This window comes from Sarcophilus harrisii, chromosome 6 (genome assembly GCF_902635505.1).
Source record: "Sarcophilus harrisii chromosome 6, mSarHar1.11, whole genome shotgun sequence".
Lineage (NCBI taxonomy): Eukaryota > Metazoa > Chordata > Mammalia > Dasyuromorphia > Dasyuridae > Sarcophilus > Sarcophilus harrisii.
Genome location: NC_045431.1, coordinates 154,071,069 through 154,093,362, shown reverse-complemented (window position 1 = coordinate 154,093,362; position 22,294 = coordinate 154,071,069). Strand labels below are relative to the sequence as shown.

At 32.9% G+C, this 22,294-nt stretch overlaps 1 protein-coding gene across 1 annotated transcript in view; it reads right to left on the bottom strand.

The window, feature by feature from the left end:
- Positions 1-22,294, bottom strand: part of ANTXR2 (ANTXR cell adhesion molecule 2) — a 196,246-nt gene that overhangs the window by 55,605 nt on the left and 118,347 nt on the right. The window contains exons 15-16 of the mRNA XM_012552052.3: positions 20,507-20,674; positions 16,533-16,613 (exon numbers count right to left, since the gene is read on the bottom strand). Of these exons, the coding sequence (XP_012407506.1) occupies positions 16,533-16,613; positions 20,507-20,674 (249 nt within the window). The remainder of the gene's footprint in view (positions 1-16,532; positions 16,614-20,506; positions 20,675-22,294) is intronic.

Here is a 22,294-nt window from a genome sequence, read left to right as displayed (position 1 = left end):
TTTGACAGCATAGTGAAGGATGGAATAATCTGGGGAAGAGGCTTAAGAAAGAGACACCAACCAGTTACTGCAGTTAATCTAGACAAAGGATGATGAGGGTGCACACTATTATGAGTGGAACAATAGGGACTTATCTGAGAGAAGTTGTGAAGGTAAATATTACAAGATTTGGCAACAGTTTTGATATGTGGAGTGAGAGCAAGTGATGAGTAGTGCCTTGGATAATAATAGGAAAGTTAGGAAGAGGGAAAGTTTTTTGGGAAAAAGAGAATGAGTTCTCTAGGGAAAAGAAAATAAATAGCTATGATTTGCTTCCCTCTTCAAACTTACTCTTCAATATTTTGGAATCTGGTCTCTAACCTCATCATTTCAATGAAATTGATGTTTCTATGGTGAAAGGGTTTTTAGTTTTCATACTCTCAGCTACAAGATTTTTATGGCACTAGTCTCTCTTGGCTCTCTTCCCTTCAATCTGATTGTTTCTCAATGACTTTACTGACTCTGTATCCATATCTCCAAGGATTCATGTTGGGTCCCCCTTTCTCCATATATGCTTTCTTTTAGGGAATTGCACTGGCTTTAACTCATTTTATTATCATCTCTATGGAAATTATTCATAGATCTCTGTCTATCCAGTTGAAGTATTTTATTGGAAAATAATCATTGCAAATGGTATTTATTATAGACATAATATACTCAACTTTTTCAAATCATAACTCAGTATTTTTCCCATTTACAAATCTTCCATATATCTATCAAGGGCACCATCATTCCTCCAAGTCTCTGAGAACCTTGATAATTTTGATCCTTCATTCTCCTTCAACCCATATAACCAACCAGCTTCCAAAGCTTGCCATTTCTGCCATCACAATACACCTCACATCTACCCTTTCTCTCTATTTACAGCCACCATAACAAGTCAGATCTGATCACTTCTCACCAAGAGCCTACTAATTGATTTTCCTCCCTCATGTTTCACCCCAGGAAAATCCTTTCTCCACACAGCTGCCAAAATTATTTCCTTCAGGAATAGATATCTGACCATGTCACTCCTCAATGGCTTCCATTTCTTCTAGGATAAAATTCAATCTCTTCTGCTTGGTTTTTAAAATCTTTCACAATCCAGTACCAAAGTGATCTTTCAAGTCTCAGAATATATTATTTCCTCTTTTGTAAGCTATTGTCCAGCCAAAATGTCTTTCTCTTTTTCTTACACAAAACACTCCATCTCTTGTCTGTTCCTTCTCACTCCCATCGCCTATGCCAAAAAATACACCCCTTCCTCACCTTTACTTCAAAGAAATTTCTCACTTTCTTCAAGAAATTTCTCACTTTCTTCAAGACTCAATTTGCCTACTATCATCTGCATCAAGTCATCCCTGATCCTTCTAATTGACAGAGTTCTCCCTTCAGCTACTTTGTGTTAATTTTTTTTAATATATCCTTTATTTATTTATATTTGTATATACTATCTGCCCTGAAAGAATTCCCTGAGATAATAGATTGATTCATTTAATTTTGGCTTTATTATTTAGTACAGGAACATGTGAGGTACTCAAAGACTTTCTAAGATGTTCCTCCCTTGATGAACCATAAGATAAGTTTCTAAATCTAGAAAATACAACTAATGTCTTTAAATTGGTGTTTCATATTAAAGATCATATTGTAAATAAATTTATGAGGATTAACCCAATAAGACTAAGTAGCGCAATCCCATTACATAGAAATGTACAATGACAAATTAAAAATAAATGTTAAGATAAAGGCTTTCATTTCAAGATTTAATCTAAATCTGAATGAACAAGGATAACTAGAAATAGTCATGGATTTTCAATCTAATGCCATAGTTTAAAATTCCACATTTACAGAAACACTTCTTTCCTTCCACCAATTGCGCTTGTGCTCTCTCTCTCTCTCTCTCGCTCTTGCTCTCGCTCTCTTCCCACCCCTGTAACATGTTCAGCTCATAAACTCACATTTCGTCTTGAGCAAAGTATTTTGTATTCAGGTAAACATGAAGGTAATATTATCAAGATTTACTGTTGTTGCTCTATGCAGGAATTTTATTTGAATTTATTGTTAGTTGTCTGTCTATCCTAACTGTCCTACAAGTAACTGTCAAAAGGTGAAGGACTGAATATTAACTCAGAGAAATGTTTGAAAGATGCAAATGAAAATATTTATGAATGATACATATACATAGAGAAAAGTATCTGCTATCTTTACATGCTAACTTTCCTAACCCATAAAAGAGAATCTGATTTTCATGTATGAAAGGGCATTAAGAGTTTAACCTCATAATTAATAACCAAGATTTTAAAATCTTGATAACTAACATCAATTCCTTTTATAGCAACCCATTATAACAACATTCCTCCTGTTTTTCGTTCCTAAAACATTTGATAGCTTTCTTTCCAACCTTATCTTAAGGTTGTGAAGCTTTAATCCTATTATCTGAGGCCTTCTCTGTCTGAAAAGCTGACAGATTAACACCATAGCGAACATTATCAAATTTACTACCAGCTTCTTGGACAGCTGCCCTACTTTAAGCAGTTAATGGAAAAGGAAGTAATCTGGTTAAGAGTATAGGCCTAGTTCATAAATCTGGGTGCAGAAGACAGTTAAATCTGACGTTTCTTCTGAAGAAACACAACTGAATTAAAATGTCAGCTTTCTTACTAGGTCTTGAAGTTAGCCAACATTTCTGTAAACCAGCCTAATAAGAAACTTGCTATTAATTAATATAAGTCACATTAGACTTCCACAATTCATGGCCAATTTGAAGTGAATGGAATCACAACCTGCCTGAGATTGCTGAGGTCTGGGTTGTACAAAGTGCTTCTATTCTTGAAAGCCTTTTTCATCCAAGGTAAAACAAACACAAGACCAAAATGTTCTCTAAATAACCAGAATAGGAATACAAAGGAAAATACAATAAATTAATAAGTGAATATAATAATTTAAGATCTTAAAAAATTCAGCTCTTTAAAAATTAAACATCTTCCTTTCTACTTTTGTTTATATTTAAGATCTATAACAATAGTAAACAACAATAATCCATTGACTATGCCAAATGGGTTAAATTTTCTATCTTCATTATTACTCACTAATTCTATGTATCAGTAGACACAATTGAATCTGCAAATAAAAATGGTATTTTATTTGATAACTTTTGTTTTAATTATTAATTTCTTACCCCTAGTGCCTTAAATTTACTTTTTACACTTTTTGCGTAATTTCTATATACACATATTTTTCCCCTGTTAAAATATAAATTCCCTTAAAAAAAAAAGGTCTGTTCTAAGTTTATTGTGGCACTACCAGCACCCAGCATGATGGCTGGATAGTTAAGATACCATGGCCCAGTATGTGAATAAGATAAACTCAAATTACTTTGTTCAGGAAAAAATATAGATGCAAAACAAACAAACAAATAAACGAACCTTAAAGTATATTTGGGGTGACACAGACTACTTGTCAATGTTTTGTACATATTTTTATATACTTTTCTGTGAACATATTATTTCACAATAGATTCTAAGTTCCTTCAAGGAAAGGAGTGTTTTATTTTGGTCTTTGTGTTGGCTCAGCAGGTAAAAACAAAAATAAGAAACTGACCAGGTAAATCTCATTAACCTTCTGTCTTTCCCTTATATAGTTCCATTAAAAGTGAGTGGCTGCAAAGAGCAACAGAACTGCTCAAACAACTAGGATTAAATTGGGAGTCCCTGGTCCAGACCCTGTGCTCTATCCACTGGGCCACTTAGCTGCTCCTTCTATATTTCTAGATCATAGTCTGGGGGCTAAGATTACAGGAAAAAATTAATTTGATAAAGGACAAGATATGCTTGTCCAAAGGTAAAGAATTTGTATTTTAGGTAATAGATGTGGGACACATTTTAATGTCATTTGGGGACAAATTCAGGCTGGGTCCTGCTTTAGATATTCCCCAACTAAGCTTCTTCCTCTATAGATTTTGCTACCATGACTCAGATGCCAAGGGCTCTCCTGGGTGGTCTCTTTTCCCTCTAAACTATTTCATTTGGTATTTTCATCAATTCTCATTAGCAACACTATACTTACAATTCTCAAAACTACCTATGTGGCTGCTGACCTCTCTGCTTGCACCTTCAATGGCTTATCAGGCAATTTAAATTGGATGTTCCATAGATAACAAACTCAGTATGTCCAAAAATTTTATCTTTCCTGTCAAAACCCTCACCTCTACCTAACTTCTTTGTCAAAAGTTATCACTATCCTACACATCCAGGTTCATAATAGAATTGTCACTCTCAACTCTTTATTCTGCACCTCCCTCCCACCCCCCATAATCTGGTCTAAAGCAAACTGCTAATTTTTTTTCCTTAACAACTTTTCTATTTAATGCCTTCTCTTCTATGATGCTGTTATTGTTCTTGTCCAGGGTCTAATCACCTGGATTATTGCAATAACCTGTTGATTCATTTCTCTCCTCACTACAATATGTCTTCTACTACACAGGTGTAACTATGTCATCTGCCCTATTCAATGAACTTGAGTGGCTCCTTCCAAAATCAAATATAAAATTCTCTGGTTTTTAAAGCCATTCATAACCTACCTCCTCAATCTTTTCTCTCTATTTTTTTAAAATTAGCAACAATGTTATGAATAGATATTAAACAAAAGATTAAAAATTAATGGGAGACTAAGTAACTTGAATCCTAGATAACTTAAAAAATGATATCTTTTAAATTGATGATAACAATAAAAGGACATACCAAAATTTGGGGGAATGAAAATGTCTAAGAGGAAAATTTATATTTCTAAATAGTTATATAGATAAAAGAAAAAATTGATTTAAAAATTAACTAGAATATAAATTTTTATAAATAAACAGTGAGTTCTAAAAATTAAACATATTATTAAAATTAAAAGTAAAATAAAATTTACTGTTTAAATTCCAATTTTATTTGTTAAAAGTGAAATTTAATTAAGAAATAAAACTAGGTGCGTTTTTTGGGGAAAAAAAGCTGTTAGTTAACTTGATAAAGAAAAAAAGAAAAAAAACAAATTACCAGTATCAAAAAAATGAAAAGGGATAAATTATGACAGTTAAGAAATTAGGAGCATATGGAAACTCTTTGTCCATCTAAATTCCAAAAAAAAAAAAAACCCAACTTAAGTGATATGATTTTTAAAAAAACTATAAAATGCCCAGATTTACAAAACAAAAAAAGAGAACTTAACCCAATCTCTGAAAAAATAATTCAGCAAGTCACAAATGTATTACCAAATGCCAGATGGATTCACAAATGCATTTTATACAATAATCATAGAATATTAATTATAATATTACACATACTGTTTTTTAAAGCAAAAGCAGAGATCCTACCAAACACTTTCTATAATGTTTACATGAGAAGCAAAATGTGAAAAATAGAAAAAAACTATATCTCTAGTGAATAGCGATGCAAATTTTTAAAAAATAAAATCTTAGCAGGGAGGTATATACAACATATCTCAAGGATTATACTTTTTAATGAGATTGGACTTATTCCTAGAATAAAGGACTAGATTCATATTAGTAAAGGCATAAACATAATTGAGGACACAACCAGAAAAATAAAAAAATATCAATAGATAAAACATTTATTATATCAATATGTTTAATATATTGACATAATATATGATATAAATATATGCAGAAAATATTGTTTTACAAAATGTAATACATATTCTTATTGAAACATTAGAAAACATAATAATAGACATTTCCTTGATATAGCAAGTATGTGAGTGTGTGTGTGTGTGTGTGTGTGTGTGTGTGAGAGAGAGAGAGAGAGAGAGAGAGAGAGAGAGACCAAGAGTCAGAATTGTGTACAATAAAGAAAAAATAGTAGCCTTTGCTATAAGACCAGAGCCAAAGTAAAGACTGTCATCAATACTATTTGATATAATGCTAAAATGCTGACTACATTAATTAAAACAAGAAAAAAAGGAATTAGAGAACAAAAAAAATCCAAGGAAGAAATAAAACAATCCCTTTATAGAGATAACATGATGGACTAGATATTCAACTGAAATTAACTGAAACAGTTAATAATCAGCAAAAGTTTCAGGATATAAAAGAGATACACATAAATTATCAGTATTTCTATACATTACCAACAAAACACAATAGGAAGGAATAGAAAAATAGAATTTAAAATAAGTACAGAATAAAAATATTTGAGAGTCCAACTATAAAGACATATATAAAAATCTATGGATGTGATAAAAATACTTTTCACAAATAAAGACAAGCCTAAATAACTGGAAAAACATTAATTGAACATGGGTAGACCAATACAATATAATAAAAATGAGAATGCTATCTAAATTAATTTACTTATTTGTTATCATACAAATCACATTACAAAAGGATTACTTTATATATCTTGGAAAAAAAACTGAAATCCATCTGGAGGAATAAAAAGTTGAGAATCTCAAAAAAAAAAAAAAAAGGGTGGAAAGGGGAGAAAGGGGACCTACTAGTACCAGATGTTAAGTATTCAACAAATGAAAATTATTTGGTTAAGAAATAGAGAGATTGATCTGTGGAATAGATTTGGCACACCACATACAGAAACATTCATATAAAAGTTCAGTGTTCAAAGAATACAAAGATCCTAGGTACTAGGATAAAAGATCATTATATAACAATTTTTTTTTAAATGCTGGGAAAACTGGAAAGCAAAATGGCAGAAACTAGATATAGTTCCATGTCATATCATATCTCAAGGTAAGGTTGAAATAGATTCATGACTTAGACAAAAAGTTTGACACCATAAACTATCTAGATCTAGATATATCAAAATAGGTCTCTCCTTTTGTTAATTCTTTAATACCCTGTGCAAACACAAACTTTTAAAAAATATTGTGTTTAGAGAAAAAAGTTAATTTTTAAAAATTAATGGGATTTTTTTCAAAATGCATATTCTATTAATTCTCTGATTATCTTAAGTTCAGAATAATGAATTTTAATCAAGGCACAGACAACTATACAAAAGCCAAAAAGGGAAAAAAAACCATATCTATAACAGTAAATTTGGATTAAGAACATGTGGTATCTAATGCCACCTCAAACACAGTACCTCTGTGAACCTGGGAAGGTTTTATAATCTTTTGGGGGTCTTTAATTTCCCCATTTATAAAATTAGGATTATATATTGATTGGCTTAAAAGTCCATTCCAGCTCTAAGTCTTTGATCTTCATTTGCAAAATTGGTTTCATTAAATGATTTCCATAAAAATTCCCAAACCTATGGTTAGATGATCTCATAATTCCGTGGTATACCTAAATACTAACATATCTACAAGGAATGAAAAGGATGAGTAAATTCATGAATTAGAGTCCAATTTTTATTTCTATTATAAAACTCATTTCAGTAAATTAAGATGCTCTCTCTTGACAAATTACTAAAAACAACCTGGATGTTTGAATTTCACATGATTCTTCTTTGCGGGGACCCAGACCCACCTACCACTTTTACAGACTTATATCTGTACCGATCAATAAAACAATGATATTTTTAAAGTTTCAAATCTTCCAGAAAAAAGTATAAATGGAACTCTGATTTATGACTTATGAATTAGTTACTTATTCTTCCCTAGTACTGGTGACATATATAGATATAGATATAAATATTCAGAAAATATGTTCTGTATGAACATATGTGTACAGCTAAAAATTATAGTCAGTAAAATACTATATTAATAATAGAAAGCTCATGCCCTAGGCTACACTGGAAAAATTTTTATCTTTCAATTACATGTAAAACAAAGCCAATTACATCTCCTACCTTGTGCAGGACATAATGATGTTTTATGAGTGCTTTGTAATGAAAAGATGAGAGATAATAAAGAGTAAAAGATATTTAGCAACATAAAAGATAGAAATATTTAGTTAATACATATTCCAATGATTTCATATAATAGCAAGCCCAAAGGATCCATCTATACTACAGTGATGGCAAATAATCTGATTAATGCAAAGGTTTTGTGTGTGTGTGTGTGTGTGTGTGTGTGTGTGTGTGTGTGTGTGTGTGGTGTGTGTGTGAGAGAGAGAGACCAAGACAGAGACAGGGACAGAGACAGAGGGAAAGAGATCTATTTGCTAACATGGATTATAAATTGCCTATCAACCGTTTGTCAGAATAATATTCTAAAATTCATGATATAAAATATATGAGTACAAAAGACATTATATTCAATTTCATTTTGTTATATTCAAATTCACTTGGTCAAAATACTTTAAAATCTTGACATTTTTATTTAAAAAGTAGTAAAATTATACTGAAGAAGTAACAATGTCATTAGACCTCAGTTTCTACATCTGTAAAATGAAAGGATTTAAGCAGATGGTCACTGAGGTCCCCTTCTGTCTCAGATTAATGAGCCTACAATGTAAATATGGCAAAAGCTATACATTCAATTGAGTTCAAATATAATAGGTGTTCCAATAATGTATAAAATTTGATAAAATATATCTATGCAACATAAAAATTCTAGATAAAAAATGAAAAGCTAAATTAATCAAATCATAGATTTAGAATTGGAAGGGGCCTTAGCAATCAAATAGTACAACCCCATCAAATTCTAGAAGAGGAAACTGAGGCATAGAGAGGTAAAATTGAACCTATAGTAAGTAACAATCCTAGGATCTATACCCAAACTGACTCCAAAATCCAACAGGCCTTCCACCACATTGTTAGATGATACCAAATGCTAAAGTACCTGAAAACATTTGGATGAACTGAATGAACACTCATTATACATAAGATACCTTCTGCTATCTAGGAGCTTACAATCAAATTGAAGACAAAAGACCAATACATAAAATAATAAAATAGTGATGGGTATGTCCTGGGGATTGTTCAAGATTCAGGTTCTAAGTGCAAAAATGGAAAAAAAAAAATAGGAAGGACAAATGATTGGAAAGCAGAAAATTCTTGGAAGGAATTATCAACACAATGAGATAATGCCATATGCAGAGAGACACAATTTATATTTTGCTGATTTTTATGATCCTGATAACACAAAAATAGGTTCAAAGAATTATTATACAGCCAGATCTAAACTTTTAAATAGTACTGACTTTCATAATGCTAGAACTCTAGATGTTATTCATATGATTTATAGGTAATAGATTTAATTTTTTTCTTTACATATCATGATCACACCATCATTATCAACTGATACACATGTCAACTTTCAAAAAGACATTCGTAGAAAGCTTTTAATTTTTTTAGAGCAATTTCATATCTGTTAAGTTAATAAATTTTGTTCTTGAATAAAAACAAAAATGTATTTGAAGAATATTATTTTTTACTAAAAGTCTACTCAAAACACATAAAACTTAGTCCAGTTTCCTTTTTTTATATAATTATAAAAATCCATGAAATAATTGAATTTTGTAAACTAAAATGTTTGGGATGTTGGGAAATTAGATACCACTATTGGAGACTATAAATTTACCTATATGAAGTAGCTGGATATAGTGATGCAATCTGAAGGTTAACATAACCTCAATTAAAGACAAGAAACTCTTTAGAGAGTTAATTGATTTGTGGAAAAACTCCAAAAAAAACTATTGCTTTACGATCTTTTTTTTTTTTTTTTTTTTTTTCTCTGCCTTGCCGCCTCTCTTCCCCTTCTCTCTCACTCTCTTCAAACAAAAGCGAGAATGGTGGTGATGCATCATTTATAAATTACTTTGCAATTGCACAAAACCAAACATTACTTTGAAAACAAAACAAACTCCTGCTGTGGTCGCAGCATGTTTGATGGGAGCCCTTCAAAAGCATTCATGGCCTAATGGAGGCTGTTTACGTGGAGGCTTCGATCCATACCTGCTGTCCCCTGTCACTCCCTGGAAACTTGGTGGCAGATGTTGCTGTGCTAAGTTGTCTCTGAAGTGGCTCTCTGTCCTCATCTCCCCACCACAACAGAGTCAAACTATATTAGATCTCTTTATTTGTGCCTAAGGCAAGTTTAGGAGCACAGCTGTGTCCACCCCGGCTCTACCTTTGGTGTTTTGGACCCCCAGGCAGCAAATGTGGGACCAAAACTGTTCTGCCACAATCAACTACGTCCACTGACAATCCAGCAGCCTCCCTGCAGGCTGGGGAGGACCTGTGCCTCTGTTCCACAGATGTCAGAGACAACCTGCTAACTCACACCTGTACAAGCTTCCCTAACCTTGCGGATTGTGAGATGAAAAATGGATGACTCTGAGGACTTCCATTCACAATCAAAGCTTCTTGTCTTGTCTGTGTGCAGCCCTCAAACTGGGCCACCCTCTGTAGGAGCAGCAAGCAAGGGAAGGGGGAGGGGCGGGGATTTTCTCTCTGCTTTGATACTTTATGCCTAAACTTCAATTAGTTGATCAAGGACATGAATTCAGTAGTGAATTCTTCTGAAAACTAGTACAATGAGACCTCTGAGCAGGAGAAGGAAAACATTTGTTTGGCTTGAAATTGAGCATAACAAGACTTCCACAGAGGGGAGATGGAGGAAAAGAGAGGAAAAAGGAGACACAGACAGAGAAAAAGACAGAAGCAGACAGATAGAGAGGAGGGAGAGAAAGAGGAAGGGAGGGAGAGAGGAAGGGAGAGAAAGAGAGAGAGAGAGAGAGAGAGAGAGACAGAGAAAGAGAGGGAGAGAGACAGAGACATATGGGAAAGGAAAGAGGGGGAGGAAAGGAGGGAAGGAGAAAGAGATAGAGATAGAAACATAGAGCAGAGAGAAGAAAAGGAGGAAGGAAGGGAATAAGAGAGGAGAGGGAGAAAGGTTGAGAGATTCTGTGTCAATTTTGTTTACCGAACTGCAGTCTCCTGGGGGATTAGATGTAGCAGGAGTTTTATAGTGAATTACTTTTGAATAAATGTTTTTCAGGAGAGAAGAAATGCAGTTAACTAGGCAGAGGTGATTCTATTTTGGTGTCAGACATCCTAAAAATGACAATGTATTTTCTACCTTGCTAATCTGCTTGTCTTTTTTTTTTTTTAACATACATCTCTACAGATTTTTTCTTAAAATGTTGTTCAATCTTGATTATTCCCTTGCTGCTGATACTAGATAAATCCATCTGCCATTTCTATGGCCTTAAGAACAAACAAAGATTTTGTCTAAGTAGTCAGCAAGGCAAAGGCTGCCAGGGAATGCACAAAGAAATACTTCTCTTGGCACAGTTCCTTCTTTGCTTAGTTTAAGTTTATACTTCTAAAAGTATGGAAACAGTTTGGTGACAGTTTGTTTATGTACAAAATGAGATTTTTGGGATACTCTCTATAATTTCAAAATATCTTTTTAAAAGTTGATTCAATGTTTATTTTATGTGATTATTTTGCAAAACAATTACAATCAACTCCTTGTGAAGGAATAATACTGAAATTTAGAATTAAACATCTCAACATCTGCCCCTAGGCTATCTTTTCTGTCTACTCATCTAGCCTACTAAGTGGCAGGTCAATCCAACAACAGTCAACTATCATGAGCTATACCTTCTCCCTCCCTGTCCTATGCTTCCAACTGAACCCAAAAGGAGACTCTTCAGGCTGCCCTACCTCTCAACCTTCCTCCAAATTCAGGAACTCTGGGCTCCCTCTTAAAGGGAAGAAGAGCAAACAAACTGCAAGTGAATGGGTTTTACCAGATACATGTGCCAGACCCTCCAGACTCCTAGGCATTACCATCAAACTTGCCAATATGACCTAAGGATCTTTGGACCTTGCCATATCCTCTGAAGCACCTTCTATCTGCTGGCAACTGACCTCTCTCTGTATGCTGTTTCCTCTATTTAGAATGTGACCCCAGTGAGAAGGACTATTTAACTTTCCAACTTGTACCCTCAACTCTTAGCAAAGTGCTTGTCCCATTATAAGTGCTCATTCAATTTAGCTTTTATCTTCCTCCATGTATGAAAGATGTATGCTCAGTGGTTCTGAGATCAATTTTGAAGTGTCTCATAATGTGTTTGGATCTCTCCTCAGTAAGGGGACTAGTTTTATATGGATGCAAAGATGCACAAGGGAGAAATGCTCCTTCTTTTATGTCATGGGATTTGGTACAATTCCACATCAGTATCTAAAGGGGGCATGGCACGGTGACTAGTTGTTCAAGCTCCTAAGAGTTGGTAATTCTTGAATGAATATGCTGGTACACATTTGGGGAAGAACAGAAGGAGGGAAGGAGGGAGGAAGAGAGGGAGAAAAGGAAGAAGAGAGGAAAGGAGGGAGAAAAGGAGGGAGAGAGGGATGGAGGAAAGGAAGGAGAGAGGGAGGGAGTTAAGGAGGAAGGAAGGAAGGAAGGAAGGAAGGAAGGGAGGGAGGGAGGGAGAGATGGAAGGAGGGAGAGAGGGAAGGAGTGAAGGAATTATGATCTCCTCTTAAAGAAAATTTAACTTTTCTACCATTGTAACAATTACAAATTCAAGGCACAGGTGAGTGACAAACTTTGGGGCTTAGAGTAGCTTGAAGACAGAATCATGAAAGAAAAATTGGAGCTACTGAGATAATAAAATTCTATTTCCCTGTACCTAGTTTTACATAAACTATATCTTGAGCATGCTTCAGCAATGGAAATACTTGTATAAACTACCATCAAAAATTAATGATCAAACAAACAAGAGAATTTGAGGAAAGATAGCATGCAGTAAAGACAGGATTTCTACCTCTAAAGATAGTTAAATTATAAAATAAATTAAAATAAAACAGAGGCTTTTTAAAAACATGGGGAGTGAGTGATTTTTAGATATGTAGGATGTCCCAAGAATCTTAATGCAGTTTTAAGTTATGGAAAAAAATCTATATTAATATAATCTTCAGAGGGACTGAACATAGTATCTTCTACATAATTAGGAAATATTTGAATGCAAAAGGAAGATTTTTGAGATGGTACCCCACGCTCAATATTAACTGATCTTAGTTGAATATCTAACATTCAGCATAACTTCTATATGGAAAAAAGTCATTATACTCATATCGGATTCTCTTAATACCTACAAAAACTAGGGAGGTTGAGAATATCAAATAGTTTCAACTGATCATAAACTAGGATCAACACATAAGCACATACCCCTCTAAATGTCATATGATTTGAATACATCCTTTTTATAATAAAATAGATCTGGAATCAATTTATTAAATGATATTACCTAAAGCTTCCACTATAAAATTTACTAACAGTTTAAGCTTTATCTATGCATTGAAGAATAAAATATTACACAAAAGCACATCTGTAATATAACCCCAGCAGGTAAGTGATAAAAATGCTACTAACATCTGTGGCTTTGTTTTTCTAAAAATTATTTAGTGTATTAATTAAGTGTCCTTTTAGGAGAAGTGCAAACTAAATTTTTGAAACTCAAGTTAGGATTTCTTTATGAGTTCCTCTAGAACAACCTTTATAAGAGAAGTCTGTTTAATATTATCTTTTCAGCTTACATAAAGCTAAATGTGAAATCCACAATAAATATCTAATGTACTACTATTTTTTATCTCTTGACATCTTCCCCTTAAAATTGTTAGTAGTTTCAGGCTGTGTTTTACTACAAAATATTGAGCTGAGTGAAAATTTTGGATGATTATTTCAATGGAAAATCTTGTTTGATTTTTGACTTAATTCAATTTTTTTACATAAGCTTTCATTGATGTCTTTGGTTTCTTACATCACCATAATTTCTTTCCAAAAAGATCATGTACAAAGTATAACACTTCTGGGCCTCCTGCTTCTGTGAAGAAGTGAGTTAAGACTTCTTACTTATCTCTCCTATTTCAAATCAGATTTATTCTTGATAATTTTGCAACATTTAGTTCTGATTGTATATGAAGTTTTTATGAATTAAACTTCCCGAATTAGTGAATTGAAAACTATAACCCAAGCCTACAAGAATGATAATCAGAATGAACAATGAAAAATATTCAAACCACTCCTTCCCTACTTATTTTGTTCAATTCAAAAAACAAACAAACAAAACCCAACCTTAATAGCTTAAAGATAGCAGAACTACTTAATTCTTTTGCTTCTTTTTTCTCCACTATGGGTAACGGTTTTCAACAGGGAAAGGAGAGAGTAAACATTTTTAATAAAACAGAAATTATAGTTCAAATATAGCCTGGCTATGCAGAAATTGTGCTGCATTTGGCAGAAAATGATCTAAGTTCAAATCTTAGCTCTAATATTTACTAGCTTTGTGAATTGGGGCCTTATCTTCTCTTGTGAAATAAGTGCATTTAGCTAGATGATTTTTAAAGTCCCTTCTAGCTGAAAATCTCTGACCCTATGATGCTAAAATAGAATCAGTTAAATAATATCAATTTGTTTACAATGGATCCAAATCTTCAGACCAAGAAAAATGCATCCTAGATTGCTTAGAAAATTTGTAAATGCCATCTTTTAACCACTCTCAGTAATTTTTGAGAAATGATAAAAAAAAACCTAAAACAGCTAAAATGTTTTCTTTAATTTCCAAAAAAAAAAGGAAAAAAAGAGTAAGTTTTGTAATTTGTGGGCCAGTAAGTTAACAATTAAGACCCAACAAAATTCTAGAGGGATTAATATGGATTATGAACACTTAGAAATGAATAAAGTGAGTATTGGGAATTATATAGGATTATTAAAATAAGTTATGTCAATCTAACCTCATTTCTTTTTCTGTTAAAAATATTGGCAAAGTGGGATAATGTTACATAAATATAGATATGTACATATATGTACATATACAATAAGCACACATATGTGTGTATACATGCAAAAGTGTGAGTGTAATATCTAGAATTAATGGAAAAGATTTGTGAAGTCTTCTATGACACATTCCTATGGTTAATATGGTAAAGACTGAGTTGAATAACAATGTTAGATAAATCCAAAAGAATTTAATATGTGTTTAATCATTCTATGTCAACCTAAAAGAAGGTAATTAATGGAATACAACAAAGAAATGCTATCCTACTATTCTCCTTAATATTTTTATCAATAACTCAAATGACATTTTAAAATAAGTAGAACATAAGAGTTAGAAGGATTATTTATATATATTAATATGAGAGTTAAGATCACAGTTATCTGCATGGCTGTCCCATCCCTTCCACTATATGCCCTTTGGACACATTCAGTATCTTCTTCATCTTTCTGAGTCTGTATCAGCACCGTGTTTTATACCTACTAAATACTTAAACATTTATAATATTTAATTGCAATTTTATAGTTTAGATTGATAAACTAAAACTAGTAAGATTAAGTTTAATAGGTAAATGTGTTGTCTTGCATTAAGTTCATAAAACCAATTGAGTAACATATGATGAGGAGATTTGGTTTGTAAATGTTCATCTTGTTCATGAGCTAAATTTGAGCTAGTAGTGTGATGTGGATGTCAAGGACGTTACCACCATCAGGCTGCATTGATAGAAATATAACACATCAAATGTGGAAAACAATGATCTCATAGTACTCTAAATTTGTGAAACAACATGGAAAGAATTGTGCAAACAATTCTACGTGCCACAGTTTATCAGTGTTGACAAACTAGAGTATGTCCAGAGGATCCTAATGAGTAGAATAAGAGACTAAGAAGACATATGTTAGATGTCTGAATATTTCTAATAGATAAAAGTGAAAGCAAATGGATAAAAAGGTACAAAAAATTTTCTCATTAGAGTTATAAAATACAAGAAGCTACTTCATAAAGTAATGAGTGAAATCCTACAGAAATTCCAACAGAGGCTATTTCTCTTGGATATTTTAATAGGATTGCAATTAGTAGCTTATATATGATTTTTCAAATATTCCAGGATTCTATATTGTCTGACTTCTAAAGGGAGGCATTATTTTATGTTCTAGGAAAGATACAATTTCCAAAATAACCCTAATCTTTATGCTTATTAAACTAAATTAATTTAATCAGTTCTTTAAAGAAAATAACTTATCCAGTTTTGGAGAATATGATGAACAAAAACCTCTGAAAGTAAATAAATATAAAATGAATTAACCTTAATAAAACAAATATCTACTACCATTTCATGATTCTAAATTCAAATGACCTCTATTATACTAAATACAATATATAACATTATATTTTTAAAGACATACTTCCCTAGTTCATTAAGCATAAATGTTTCTACTCTAAAATAGGGCAAGAGAAAGGGCAGACATTTATATTGGTCAAATCTTCAAATAACCCAGTGCTTTTGGTGACAAACTATGAATTCAATGAATGTATTTATATTTCCTGGAAACCTCAACACATTTTGTGACTATGACTAGAACAAAAAAAAATCTATTGAAAGTATATATTTTTAGGATGAAGTGACTTAATGATTCAATTTCCTATTATCATGGATGACAATTCATTAAAGACTCACTCATGATAGAAATCATTCCTTCAATAGATGAAATGAGAATTCTGAATTGTTTTTTCACTTAAGATTTTGCTGCATTTTCTTTCCTGAAATGATCATATTTCACATTCCCTTTGCACCATCACCACTGTGGTGATGTATGGATCACATACAAACCTCATCTCCTTCCTGAGGTCGCATCAAAGAAACTCTGTCATACTGCCGACGTAACAAAGCCCAGAGTGCATCAAGCCGGCCCTGTCATGATAGAATAATAATATAGTAACTAACAATGCAAATAATTGATGTCTCTTGAATGAATAGCTCAAAGAAAAAAGAAAATTAAAAAGAAAGCTAATTGTATTATCACTGACACTGACTTTCAACTTGTTAAAAAACAATCCTTCAATATGAAAATGTGGATTGTCATCATTTCTGTTTCTTAATATGACCTACAACAATTATTTACTATTATCTTTTGTTTGTTTGTTTACTTGGTTTTGTGAGGATCAATAAACCTCAATTCTAAAGATACCTTGATTATGAAATGGATTTTTTATTTAAAAGCCTGATTTTCCCTTCTAGTTTTTGTGGTTACTGTTGTGGTTGTTCTCCTTTGGATCACTATAATTTATTTCTTTATCACTCCTATGACTGACCCAGTATAGAAGCAGAAGGAAGAACTTATCCAAGTCATTCATTGCTTATAATAAACAATACTGACAGACAACTAAGTGGTACAATGGATAGAGCCCTGGGCATGGATTCAGGAAGGCGTAAGTTAAAATATAGGCTCTGATACTCACCAGCTGTATAATTCTGGGCAAAGTCATTTAACCATTATTTGCCCCGGTTTCCTTAACTGTAAAACGGGGATAATGAGACTCAAATGAAATCATATTTGTTAAGGGCTTGGCACAGTGCCTGCTATATGGCAGGCACTATATAAATACTAGCTTTCAATATTACTTTTTGTCATCAATATCATTATCATCATATTGAATGGTAACTTGTCAGGATATTTTAAAAAATGGAACTTTTTTAAGTTTTAGAAATACCATATATTTTCATTTCACAATAATTTGGTCATTTTCTTTTTGATTATGTAGGTTAAGTTATAAATAACATAAAAATTTCCATATATCCAAGGTACTGTGATTAGATACTTTTGGAGGAATGGATAATTTACATTGGCTAAAAATATCCAGATCTCATAATATCTTTTGAACTTCTGTAACAATTTTTAGAATAGTGAGATTCATCTGAAAAAAAAAATAACATTTTGTCAAGGAAATACCATTATGATGCAGTGTATAGAGAGTTGGTCTTGGAGTCAGCAAGAACTGACTTGTGATCCTACCTCTGACCCATGTCAGTTCTGTGACCCTGGACTTGACATGGAATCTCTTAGTACCTCAGGTAATTCTCTAAGACTATAAATTGCAAGGAAAATTATGACTTGCTTTGTTAAAGGGAGTTTCCTCTCCAAGGTATTTCCTATACCAGGGAATTTGCAGATCTTTCCAGTCTTTAACTAGTCTTATCCATGACAACCATTCTTTCTTCACATAAATATTTAGCTGATTTTCTTTATTGAAAATAGTCTTATTGTTGTCCAAACCTCAAGAAGGCAAGATCACACTATAGCAGAATTAAAATATTTCCTTCAACTCTCAGATCTCTCTGATAATTTTTAAAGACATTTTGAAAAAACAGTTAATCAGTTCTTTGAATTGTTTTTTAGTGCTGACCACAGTTTCCTTTCTGCTTCTGTACAATGATGATCGTGCATAGGCTCAAAGAATTCTTGAAATTTCTGATTGTCACATATCGACAGCAACTACAATATGTCCTAAAGTCTCACTTCTTTCAAAGCTAGAACTTTTATTCACGTTTCCTTAAAGTAATATGTTTATAAAAACCATTACATTGAATTCCCAATCCCTATACTTATGCCCACCTGCATTTTTTATTTCCCTCACAAGCTAATTGTACAATATTTCAGAGTCTGATTCTTTTTATACAGCAAAATAATGTTTTGGTCATGTATACTTATTGTGTATCTAATTTATATTTTAATGTATTTAACATCTACTGGTCATCCTGCCATCTAGGGGAGGGGGTGGAGGATAAGAGGTGAAAAATTGGAACAAGAGGTTTGGCAATTGTTAACGCTGTAAAGTTATCCATGCATATAACCTGTAAATAAAAGGCTATTAAATAAAAAAAAAAGTAATATGTTTAGTTGTTTAGTCATTTTACTATCTGACTCTTTGTGACCCTATATGGGGTTTTCTTGGCAAAGATACCAGAGTAGTCTACCATTTTTCTTCTCCAGTTCACTTTAAGATGAGAACACTGAAGCAAATAGGATTAAGTGATTTGCTCAGGGTCACATTTCTAGTAAGTGTCTGAGGCCAGGTCTGAATTCTGACACTTAACTGCCCTGAAGTAATATAGCTATTCTCAAAAAAATCCAGAACTAAAAAAAAAATTGCTACAAATGAGAGCAAGGAAACACATATAGATGGCACGAAATGCAGCATTCAAGTAATGGAGAACTAATGAAAGGTAAGAAAATTACCTCAATCCAATTTTATTTGCTGACCGTCAGATGTTTTGAGTCAGTTTAGTCTCAGTGGGAGCACACACACATGACAAAATGAAACTGTCAAAATTACTGCCTGGATCAAATAATTTGCATAAAATGTCAATGTTTTATAAATATTTGAAGTCTTTTTGCGTGTGTGTATTTACCCAAATGACAGAATCAGAAGATTTATAAACTAGGGCACAAAGAAGTAAGCACAATAATGAAAACACTCTAACTTCAAAATATAAATGTATAGAACAATACAACAAAATGGATTATTACATAATTGTAATGATTAATCCAGGATTTGACAATAGATAAGGGAATGTTTTTCCTTGCTTTTTTGGGGGGAGATGAGGGGCTACAGGTGCAGAATATTATATAAAACTATTATATTCTGTTGGGTTTTCTTATCTGTTTCTCTGTTATATGAGATAAATCACTGTGAGGAGATGGGGAAAAGAGAAATTCTGGGGTGTGTAGGATGTCTATCCTTAGTATCAGGGATGGAAGGGTGAGAGGATTTTAGCTCACCTAAATATGGAGTCTGTATTCTGAACTTTCACATAATTCAATTGGGAAAGACTATTCCCTCCAAGGATGGAGAGTATTTCCTCATTCCTCTTCTTCATTGAGCTTCAGAAGGGGCATGCCAAGTTGACAGAGCCATAAGCTTTGGTGGTAAAAAATTGTAACCCAAATCAGAGTAGAAGAGAGCCTCTTAAAATGTACAATGGCAAGTGCCAACTGTTATTGGAAAGAGGACTTCTGTAATAGACGTAGAAGGACTCAGATGAGAAAATACCCCAGCTGCAGTCATCCAACAATTGGTCAGAGGCATCAGCTATAAAATAGGCCAAAACATGTAAAGCTTAGAAATACTCAATAAGGAACTTTAGTAGAGCAGGGTGTAATATAATCTATCTGTTACAGAGTATATACAAGTGGTTCTCAAACCTTTGTTCTCAGTATCTTCATGTTGTTAAAAACCTATCAAGGATCTGTTCAAGGAGTTTTTGTTCACATGGGTTATTTTTATAGCTATTTACTATATTAGAAATAAAAAATAATTTTGAATTTGTAGACCCTCTGAAAGGGTTTCAGAGACCCCAACAATTCTTTGGACTACACTTGGAGGACCACTGGTATATCCTATTCTTTGATTCTATGTAACCTTTATAAAATAATGATTTATAATATTATCTGATAATATGTAATTATATAATAATTTTTATAATAATTCGTAATAAAAACTTATAAAACTTTTACAAATATGGCCAGCATACTTGTAAGTATAGAGTTATAGCCAGTGTGTTGGCCTGTCCAATTGGGATATTTTCCAGGGATTTCTGAGCAGGAGTCTGAGTCAGAACCAGCTGAATATCTTCCAAAAATGTTCCTAGGCTCCCTGCACCATAAGTATTTCTGACACAAGAGTTGCATATGGTTGAGCATTTTAAAACAAATTTCAGTCAGCAGAAAACACTAACCAATTGAAAATAAATCCTTGAACATGCAACAGACATAGGTAAGGCTTAATAATAAATTTGAAGGTTACCTTGATTGGAGTGTACCACTTTGTCTGAGGGGCCTGGTATGTAGGTTTGGGCCGAGGAGGTCTAGGTTTGAGAGGTTCTTCTGTTTCTTCAGGAATTGTCACCACAGCATTTTTGGCTTTTTCTAACCTTGCACCTTCTTCAGTAGAGCCTTTATCACCCCAACGAACCTGAAGAAAAAAATTAACAGGTGTTTTCAGATATATAGCAGCATCTTATAATGCAGAGATTCTTATGTTACCTAACAGGAGATTGGTTGCCTAAACCATAGTGAAAAAGTAAATCTAGCTGGAGCCTAAGCTCAAATGTTCTTCCTATATTATATTGGTGGATGAAGTCACGAAGAACTAAATCAAAATCTGACCTCAGACATTCACTAGCTCTGAATGTCACTTAACCACTGTTTGCCTCAGTTTCCTCAGTTGAAAAATTTTAGTAGCACTGACTTCCCATGATTACTATGAGAATCAAATAAGATGATATTTGTAAAGTGCTAAGCTAAGCATAGCACATGATAGGATCTTAATAAATGTTTTCTTCATTTGATCCTTCCTTCCCTTAAGTGATGAAACACACTTGAAAACATCTAAATAATAATAAATCAGCATTTATTAAGAATTAAGTGTGTACCAGGTATTATGCTAAGTGATGGTGATCCAAAGATAAACAAAAAATTGTTTCTTCCCACAAAGAATTTGCTTTCCTGCAAATTGCCATTATAATAGCAGTGAGATGCTTGCCAAAAAGAAGGGTTACAGAGAAATTATTGGGGAGAAGCCAGTACTAGATGAAAGTCCATAACCTCAGCTTGTGGAGTTTCTTCCCTTCTTTTCTTCCACAGTTCTACACTGGCTGTTCCTCATGCTTGTAATATTCTGCCTTGTGAAATCTACCTCTCAGAATCAGTTTCTTTCTTTCAAAACTCAATTGAAATACCATCTTTTACAAAAGGCCTTTTCTAACTATGGTTAATTTCCATTTACCTTGTACGTAGATTTTAAGTGTCCATTTATAAACATGCTGTCTCTTCCTCAAGGAATCTAAGTTCTTTGAGGTAAAGGGCTGTTTTTTAATTTATCTTTGGATCCCCATAACTTAGCAAAGTTGTTGTTGTCCAATTGTTCAGTTGTATACAACTCTTCATGGCTCTGTATACATTATCGCACGAGATCATTCTATCCTCCACTATCTCTTGAAGTCTGTCCAAGTAAATTGGTTATGTCTATGACATTACATATCCAGCTCATTCTCTTGCCCTCTGCTCTTTTCCCCCATGCTATCTCACTTTGTGATCTTATCAGCAACTACAAGTTTAATGGTCATCTCAAAGGAAAAAATTTCCACATCCTATATATGTATACATTTGTCTACACACACACACACACACACCTTTTTCAGTGTTTTCAATGCTATTGCATTCAAAACCTTCCAAGCGATAACTTAGAAATAAGAATGAGATAAGATTGTTCAAAAATGATTAACAGATGAAATAGAAAATAAAAGAATAAGGGTCTCTAAAATAGCAAATTTGGCATGTTTGATTCTTTGGTTATAGAGAGAAACAAGAAGTTTGATATTTGAGGTTCTCCAATTTTACTTGATTTTCATTACAGCTTGTAGAGAGTGGAAGGGAAATTAAATAAATGAAAATGAAGTAATTTCAAAGTTAGAAGAAAAGAAACACTTTTCCCCCTGTGGTTTGATGGAAGATAAAACATAAAGTCATCTATTGCTGTTGAGTTATTTTAGCAGCTGTTAATAACATCCTAGTACTCTTACATCCTGCTTTC